Raw genomic sequence first — 9,844 nt, forward strand, 5'->3', positions numbered from 1 at the left:
GCACGTTTGTCGTTTTAGGTAAATGGTGCTCTGTGAATACTCAGTCATGCTATTTTGTAGCCTTAGTCATGATTTGAGCCAGTCCCTTCCTTCTGAAATGAGGATGAGTCCTTCGTGATAAGCGGAATAAGTTGATAAGATAGTTTATTTCATGGGCTGGTGGGCATATCCTACTCATGGATGGATAGCAATCTCCTTCATCCCCTATGTTGAGGTTTGGGTTACAGTTTTTTCTTCAAAGGCGTCCAAAGTGGTACGTGGACACCTGCTTTCTTAAAGGGTGGAAGGAAGATCAAGTGGTTATTGGTTTTTCTGTTTAACCTACTATTTTTTTTTTTTTTATTGTTGGGGATTCATTGAGGGTACAAGAAACCAGGTTCCACTGATTGCATTTGTTAGGTAAAGACCCTCTTACAATCCTGTCTTGCCCCCCAAAGGTGTGGCCCACACCAAGACCGCACCTCCTTGCTCCTTCCCTCTCTCTGCTCTTCCTTTCCCCACCCCTCCCTCCTTCTTTCTCTCTCTGCTCACCCCTTCCCCCACCCCCACTGTGTCATTAATTGTCATTAATTGTCCTCATATCAAAACTGAGTACATAGGATTCTTGCTTCTCCATTCTTGTGATGCTTTCCTAAGAATAATGTGTTCCACTTCCATCCAGGTTAATACAAAGGCTGTAAAGTCTCCATTTTTTTAATGGCTGAATAGTATTCCATAGTGTACGTATCCCACAGCTTGTTAACCTACTATTTTAATATCCTCTAGGGTGCTATTCTCTCTCTTTCTGCTACTCCACCGGCTCCTGTTATATCACATGGAGATTAGCTTTGTCTAGAAAGAGAACTTAATTCGGAAGGGGTGAAAAGCCTTGCAGAATTTTTCCTTGGTTGCTGAAGTCTTTACTTTCGGTGACATCACCTTGTGAGTTTTACGCATTAGGCCCTTAAATCTGTTACAAACTTTGAGCTTCTCAGGTGCTTTTTGTTTCCCATAAGACCGGTGACTTTAGGCTACCTGGGGGAACATCTTAGTCCTCTGCGGCTTCTCAAGTGGGCACAGATGCTCCAAGAGGGAAGAGGAATTTTAAAGCAAAAAACTGTTTTAAGAAAACAATTCTGGAGGCCAAATCCTGAAGATGAAGGTTCTGCGGTATCCCTGAGCAATGGTTCTAAAGGAAAGCTCTATGAAGACGCTTAAGAAGGGAAGCAAGCCTGTTATTTAACTGTACAACTCACAACTTCGCTGCTAGTAGAGACAGCACCGTTCCTTTAATTCCAGTGTTGGCCTCTAACTGCTGGATTGCCTTTTTTTTGGGGGGGGGGATACACTCTTGGGCCATGTACACAGACATTGTAACTCTTCTATCTTTAGTACATCTTGGTTAATAAACTTTTTTGCATCTTCTGGCGACCTTTTGATGTTTCAGTCTTCACACAGAAGATGGCAGTTGTCACGTGAGAGAGAGGGGGGGTTGTGGTTTTCAGTGTCACCCAACTAGTCGCGTCTGAAATGTACCCCCGCAAGAACCTGGAGATAGCTGAGTACAGGTTGAGTAGCCCTCATCTGAAAAATCCAAATTCTGCAGTGCTCTGAAGTCTGAAACTTTTTCCGTGACAACATGACACTGAAAGGCTTTGCCTGTTGGCACATTTCAGAGTCTGGATTTTCACATTAGGAATACTGAACTATTATTCCCAAATCTGAAAACATCTGAAATCTAAAACACTCTGGAGCCAACAGTTTTTGGTTAAGGGATACTCGAAATTGCATTAATTTTTTAGGAGTTTTGTGAGCCAGTTGCTAAACTGATGACCGCTCCAAACAGACCATGGTGGAAGTATTTATGCTGTGGACATTGCTGGCTTATTAGCACACCACTTCTCAAAGGCCACGTAGCATAATTGTTAAGGCGAGCTTAACAGCTTTTCAAATGATTCAGACAAGTTCCTTGAGACTAGTCCATGCTTACGATCAAGCCAGTTGGGGTTGAAGGCGTGTACATTGAGAACGCTTATTTTAAAGTAGTGATTAAAGACAGAGAGGTATCTTGAACTGCAGAAGCCTTGAACTCTTATCTAAGATGTCCCAGTCACCTCAGGGGCTGTCTAGGGGGAATAAATTGCTGGCTGCATTCTGGAAATGTTGATATCACAGGGTCAGAGGAAATCTACAAGAGTTGGAGGATGGGGCAGGCAGTTTTGGAAGCAGGGATTGGCTGGTTGCCTGGCTATGTAGTTCCTCTTGTGTTGGGAGAAAAAAGTAAGAAAGGCTGTTATGCTTTAAACACAGAGCCAGATGTTTTTTGTTAATTTTAAAATGTATTGTGTTTTCTTTGCATGGTTCTGATGTGTGCCTGATGTCATTCAAGATCCTACCCTCAGAGAGCTTATAGTCTGGAGGGGGAGCTGGTACCTGCAGAGGTCTGGGGGGGGGGGGGGCGAGGCTTACCTCTGTGAATTGAATTTGTTAGCTACTTCTTTTTGGAATGACAGCGTAAACAAAATTGGGTAATGGGGCCAGACCACTGAAATGAGAACCTTGGCTTGGAGGTTCCTGTTTGCATCTCTGCAGCCACTTCAGAAGGCACGAATTTGGTTTGCACCGAGCCTGACAGAGAGCAGAAGTGTCACCAGCTGGGCTTGGGAAGGGCAGCTGGGGGAGAGTTCGGTGCTCTGCCCGTCCTGGGGGCTCTTCATCGCCTTCGTTGTGGGTAAGCAATTGCTTTCTGTTTTTTAAGCCATTTTGTGGACTTTTCCTCACTCAGGAGAAGGCTAGATCTGAAGGTTGGTTCTCACTCAGAGGAAGGCTGCTTTCATTGGCAATCTTTTAGGGTTGCGAGGGGTATGATTTCTGTGGGAGGATACCACAAGGTAGTCTGGTGGGTACAATTTTAGTTTCTAAAGTATTGAGTAACTTATGTTAAGATTTTCAGAGAAAAGAGGAGCAAGGTTTGCTCATAATAAGACTTCATGATGACAATGACAAAGGGCTTTAGCTTTGAGTCTACCATGACTTGTGGTAGAGCTGTGACTGGCTGTCCCTGAGCTCAAGGCAGAACTTCTTTCTTCACTGTGTTTCTTTTTTATTTTTAGAAAAGAGTATTTTATTTTTTAAATAAGTCTTACTATATATATTCAAGGTATAAAACATGATGTTAGGGGGACATGTAGATGATAAAAAGGTTACTATGATGACACAGATTAACGTATCCATCATCTCACATGGTTACCCTGCTGTGTTCCTTCTCCCCATTCTAGACAAGTCAATATCCAAGGTTTAAAAGCCAGGAACTTAACCTTCCTAAAAGAACTAGGCTATCTTCCATAATTGTCACACCTCGACAATAGCCCTGACCTCAGGAAAGACGGATCTAGGAATGACCTCCATGGTCCCATTTGGTAGAAGTTAGACTGATGTAACCCAAACGGTGTTACAGAAGTCATGTAACCTCCTAGCCTGTATCCAATGGGCTGGGAAGGAAAATAAGGGCACATTTTAAGAGGTTCATGCCTCAGAGTGGTTATGTGGACTTGCATACCTAAAAATATCTGAGAGCCCAGAGGTGCACAGCAGCTTTTAGAGAGACAGAGGAGATTTAGCTTTCTAGGCAGGGCAGACCAGTGAGCAGAGGACGGCTGTGCACTAGTTCTTTCAAGGGTGGGTTGTTCTTAGGAGGGGCAGACACCGGCTGACTGAGAGCAGCTCTTGGTTACTTTGTCTCCTAATATTGTAACATTCAGAGGTTAATTTCACATCCTGTCTGATGGTCTCATTACCATGGGTCTCTTTTTTTTTAATGTCATAACAATGCCAAGAATAACAATGACCCCGCACTATTTTTTTAAAAAATTTAATTGACACATATTAACTGTACATATTTATGGGGTACATAAGAAGGTTTGTTATAGGTGTAGTGTTCAAATCAGGGTAATTACTAGCTCACCTATCATCTCAAATGATTATCGTTTCTTTGTTTCAGAAACGTTCAATATCCTTCTACCTATTTGAAACTATGGAATATATTATTCGCCATCCTACAGCTCTGTAGAACACTAGAAATTATTCCTCCTATCTAGCTATAATTTTGTATCTTTTAACAAATCTCACCCTGTCTCCCCTGCCTCCAGCCTCTAGTATCCCCTGTTGTTCTGTGTTTTACTTTTAAGAGATCAACTTTTTTTTCGCTTTCATATATGAGTGAGAAGTGGAATGTTTAACTTTCTATTCCCGCTTATTTCACTTAGTAGAATGTCCTCTAGTTCCAGCCACATTGACACAAATGACAGGATATCATTCCTTTTTAACGGCTGAATAGTATTCCATATAACCCCCCCCCCACACACACACACACACATCCAATTCTTTATCTGGTCATCTGTGTTGGCCATTGAGGTTGACTCCATATCTTGGCTGCTATTAATATGAATAGTGCTTCAATAAACACGGGGGTGCCTATGTCTCTTTGATATGCTGATTTCCTTTCCTTTGGAAAATGCCTGGTAGTGGGATTGCTGGATCATGGAGTACTTTTGCTTGTCATTTTTCAAGGACTCTCCATACTGTTGTCCACAGTGGCTATCCTAGTTCACATTCCCACAAAGAGCATAGGAGAGACCCCTTTTCTCCGCATTCTTACCAGCATAGGCTATGTTTTGTCTTTTTGATAATAGCCATCCTAACTGGGGTGAGATGATATATCCCTGTGGTTTTGATTTGCCTTTCCCTGATGATCAGTGAGATTGAGCATTTTTAACAACTTTTTTATGTTTGTATATATTTTTTATATTAGGAAAGAGTCATGAGCTCACATCAAAACATTTGGCCACCATATGAAATAATTTACAATGGAATATTATGTCAGGAACATCTGCTGAGGAGATAAATCAGGCTTTGAAAAGAGAAGTAAGCAGGGTAGAAGTTGAGCATTTATTTATTTATTTTTGCAGTTTTTGGCCAGGGCCGGGTTTGAACCCGCCACCTCTGGTATATGGGGCCTGTGCCCTACTCCTTTGAGCCACAGGCGCTGCCCTATTTATTTATTTTTTTAGAGACAGAGTTTCAGTTTGTCACCCTCGGTAGAGCGATGTGGTGTCACAGCTCACAGCAACCTCCAGCTCTTGGGCTTAGGTGATTCTCTTGCCTCAGCCTCCCAAGTAGCTGAGACAACAGGCACCTGCCACAATGCCTGGCTATTTTTGGTTGCAGTTTGGCTGGGGCTGGGTTCCAACCAGCCACCCTTGGTAAATGCAGCTGGCACCCTACTCACTGAGCTACAGGCGCTGCCTGAAGTTGAGAATTTATATGACGTCAATTTTCAAGGTGCTTAAGGTCCTTCTGAGTGCTTTTGTTGGATTTTTCAAAATTGAAATTCATTTTATTTATGTGTATATATGAAGTCACAATCTAGTTATTCAGATATATACATACACATAAAAGCAGAGTTGGGAGGGCAGTGCCTATGGCTCAAAGAGTAGGGCGCCAACCCCATAGACCGGAGGTGGTAGGTTCAAACCTGACCACGGCCAAAAAACAAAACTGCCAAAAAAAAAAAAATGTAGAATTGGTATATCTCTCTGTGTATGTATAAATATAGATAAGAATTTCCAAATAGGGAGGTGCGTGTGGCTCAAGGAACAGGATGCTGGCCCCATATGCTGAAGGTGGTGGGTTCAAACCCCGTCTTGGCCAAAAATTGCAAAAAAAAAGAATTTCCAAATATTTGACAACTAACTAGGGAATTTAAACTTGATTAGCGCTCTTGGTAAATGTTCAAGGTGTTATGAACTCAGCCGACAGGTGGTTACTAAGCGCTTCCCTCTACCTTACACCTTGCTGGCCCTGGGGGCGTGGTAGCCCATAGGCACCCCCTTGGCATCCTGGACTTTCTAGTCTTGGGGGTGGAGAGCAGGACCTTAATCAAATGAGCACAAAAACTAAATGGATAATTAGAAATTATGACAAATTGCCTAAAGGAAAGATACTATTAAGACACGTGGCTAGGGGATCTAACCTGGGATAAATGATTAAGGGGAGGTTTCCTGATGAAATGACATTTGAACTTGAGATCTGAGCGATGAAGGGGAGTTAACTGGATGAAGGTGTGAGCAATGGGGCTTAGAAGAACATTCAGATTTATCTTGTAGGGATGAAGTTCAGAAAAATGTTGATAATTTTTACAAACATGGGGAAGCAGTACACAGGGTCGCGAAGACCAAGGTGGGGTTCAGAATATCTGGGTCTGAATCCTGGCTCTGCCACTTGCTATTTGTTCTTAGGCACAGTTTCCTCATCTGTAAAACCTCATAGGGTGATGAGCATTAAATGAGTTAATATGTAAAGCGCTCAGATAGCGCCTGCTATATGGCCAGGTCTGGTTTAACGTGTATCAACTGCTGCTTTAATAACTAGGAAAAAAAATCTGATCCTTTAATGTTAAAAATGAGGTTGAGTGATTTCCCAAAGATCAAAGAGTTAGTGGAAGGTCTAAGCCCAGAAGAGAATTTTTTTAAAGCTCCAGGGTTTTTTCCTGTTAAAATCATTGCTTTTCTCTTCATTCATAGAGTTCAAATGATGCATTTGACTATTTAGGGCTGCAAATACCTTCTGGTCATCAGATGGGAGGTTTCTTAGGATTTGTTTGAAGATGGTTTGGGGTGTTGCTCTGAGCAACTCAGATTTCATGAGTAGATTCAGGATGTTTTAAGAATCGCTGGTTTCCTCTCAGAGAGGAATGGCGGGGTTGCAGGAAGCCTTGAAGTTGATTTCAATGTAATGGCCACATTGGCAGCCGTGAGCATTCATCCAGTGTGTGCCAGGCCCTCTACAGGTGCCACAGCACAGAAATGGGATGCAAATATCACCAAGGGACGTCTGCCCTTGGGAATGTGCAGACATGAGGATCAGAGAAGGGAATACAACCAACTCCCCGGACAAAGAGTCATTTAGAAGGTGAAGGAGACCTCAGAGATCCCAGCTTTGATTAACAAACATTAGGACATGCTATAGAGGAAGTTCTTTTTGACATTTATCCATATATGGGTGGGGATGAGGTGGGCAGGTTGGAGCAGGAGTAAGGCTTTGGCTATCATGAGAGAGAAATCTCTGTTTTCATTAGATGTCCTTCTGTTTGGGGAAACTTAATGTGAGGCTTTGATATCAGGATCAGTGTGATTATTATCGACATTGGTACAACGGGGTTCAGAAATGGAAACTTACAAGTTTCCATTTCATTCTGATTCATCCTGTGTCTTTTTTTTTTGAGACAGAGTCTCAAGTTGTCACCCTCGGTAGAGTGCTGTGGTGTCACAGCTCACAGCAACCGCCAACTCTTGGGCTTAAGTGATTCTCTTGCCTCCCAAGTAGCTGGGACTACAGGCGCCCGCCATAACGCCCAGCTATTTGTTGTTGTTGTTCTAGCTGGCCTGGCCGGGTTTGAACCCGCCAGCCTCAGTGTATGTGGCTGGCTCCGTAACCACTGTACTCCGGGTGCTGAACTCATCATGCATCATTTTTATAGAGGTAGGAGTTCAGAATCTGAAACATCCCCTAAAAACTACAAAGTTTGTTTTTTGTCTGACTCTTAGGTTATACAAAAATAGGATCTTCTATGGTAATACTTCCTATTTCTCAAAGCACTGTCACTTACATTATTATGCTATCCTGGCATTATTAACCCCATGTTATAGGCGAGGAAATGACTTCTCTGCATAAGTGAGACCTAGGTTAGGAGCTTCCTTGAACAGTTTGACCCTGATTTTCCAGGTGGAGGATTTGGTTGATTAGAACACAGGTAAGGAATCTCTCAGGCAATTAAGTTTTACAAAGTCAAATGGCCATTATATGTGCTTGAGGCCCCAGCAGAGCCAGGTGGGGTACCTTGATGTTAATGCAATAAAGAGACCTTTCCTCTTAGCAAATATGAGGTGGGAATTTCTCCAGTGGCAGGGGGATCAGGGGTACAGGGATCATGGCTAGGACTAGTGCAGTAGTACATAGGAACCTGAGATGGTAGCGTTGTAACTCCTTAGAGTTAGGGTTCTTCTGTTGAGCTCAGGAAATGTGGGGGCATTGTGTAGATAGCAAATTCCTTTCCAGGATCTGGGGAATGCAATGAAATTAATGCCACAGAGATAATTATAGACATTAAAGAAATACATTTGCCCACATACACCCTCATTCTCATTCTACCTGTGCTGCCTTGCCTTAAGAAAGTTTTTAGATAAAGCTTACCATGGACCTTTCATGAGGCTTGTGTCATGGAGTTTGGTTAATGCCTTAACTGAGTTAAAAATTTCCTCTTATGTGCTGTATCTTCTTTCTCACGTGGCCTGAACACTCTTCATTTATCTAAAAGTAGAAATTCTGGCTCGGCGCCTGTGGCTCAAGCGGCTAAGGTGCCAGCCACGTACACCCAAGGTGGCAAGTTCGAATCCCCAGCCCAGGCCGCCAAACAACAATGATGGCTGCAACCAAAAAATGGCCAGGCGTTGTGGCGGGCGCCTGTGGTCCCAGCTACTTGGGAGGCTGAGGCAGGAGACTCGCTTGAGCCCAGGAGTTGGAGGTTGCTGTGAGCTGTGATGCCATAGCACTCTACCCAGGGGGACAGCTTGAGGCTCTATCTCAAATAAATAAATAAATAAATAAAAGAAAAGTAGAAATTCTCATTTAGTTGGAGAGATGGGTGAAAAATTAAGACAGAGTTTCCACCATTTTTCTTTCTTTCTTTCTTTCTTTTTTTAAGAAAGAATCTTACTCTGTCACCTAGGTTGAAGTGTCATGCCTCAACCTAGCTCAAAGCAACCTCCTATTCCGAGGCTCAAGCAATCCTCCCACCTCAGCCTCTCAGAGTGCTAGGATTATAAGCACAGCCACCTGGCCCGGCCCATCATTTTTCGTTTGTGTGAAATATGCACATTTACAAAATCTGGGGTTGTCATCTCGAGGACATCCTGTAATCATTTACTTTCTTTCTCTTGAAAAGTCATTTTCATCTATTCCTCCCTATGACTAATCTAAAGCTGCCCCAGGTGACTCTATAAATACCACTGTTTTGTTTCATCCTGGCGCTTACTGACATCTGGTATTTTCTTATTCATTCATTCATTTGCTTTTTTTTTTTTCCATCGTCCCACACATTAAACTGCAAGTGAAACAGAATTCCGTCTCCCTCCTTCAATGTGGTGTCTTGGCACCTCAGACAGAGGCTGGCCCGAATGGGCACTCACTATTGGTTTGTTAAATTAACAAACTTATCTTGCCATGATTTACTGATTTTTGTTCTTTCATCTTAAGATTGAAGAGTTGAGAGCAGCATGTGTTGCCCGCTGAAACTGCTCCTGATTCCAGTGTTACTGGGTAAGTAGAAGCCAAGGGATGGAGGTCGGGGGGTATTTGATTTCTTGCAAGTCTTTTGTATTTTTAAAAGCCAATTTCACATATTTTAAATTCCTCTGGATTTGTTGAAAATGAAAACCCTAATGTGGAACTTTGTAGTTTTGCTGAAACAGTTGTTTTCGGAGCCAGTTAACAGTTGCAATCTTGGAAAGCTGAATCTTCCCTGTTTTTCTTAGAAATAGAATGCCTTTGGGTCCAGATCGGGTATTCTAGGACCCTCTTCTGTGACACAAAGAAAGTTTCTCCATGGCATGCCTGTACTTTAAATTGCTGTCTTTAAAAATTGGTAACTTTGGCTTGACGCCTGTGGCTCAAGTGGCTAAGGCACCAGCCACATACACCTAAGGTGGCGGGTTCGAATCCATCCCGGGCCTGCCAAACAACAATGATGGCTGCAACCAAAAAATAGCCGGGCGTTGTGGCGGGCGCCTGTGGTCCCAGCTACTTGGGA

General features: G+C 42.9%; 1 protein-coding gene across 1 annotated transcript in view; it reads left to right on the forward strand.

Annotated features, from left to right (window-relative positions):
- Nucleotides 1-2,632: 2,632 nt before the first annotated feature.
- The window catches only part of JAML (junction adhesion molecule like), a 30,976-nt gene continuing 23,764 nt past the window's right edge, over nucleotides 2,633-9,844 (forward strand). The window contains exons 1-2 of the mRNA XM_012809562.2: nucleotides 2,633-2,710; nucleotides 9,292-9,354. Coding sequence (XP_012665016.1) covers nucleotides 9,312-9,354 — 43 coding nt within the window. The 5' untranslated portion in view covers nucleotides 2,633-2,710; nucleotides 9,292-9,311. The remainder of the gene's footprint in view (nucleotides 2,711-9,291; nucleotides 9,355-9,844) is intronic.

This window comes from Otolemur garnettii, unplaced genomic scaffold (assembly GCF_000181295.1).
Source record: "Otolemur garnettii isolate 467f Iridium unplaced genomic scaffold, OtoGar3 scaffold00108, whole genome shotgun sequence".
Taxonomy (NCBI): domain Eukaryota; kingdom Metazoa; phylum Chordata; class Mammalia; order Primates; family Galagidae; genus Otolemur; species Otolemur garnettii.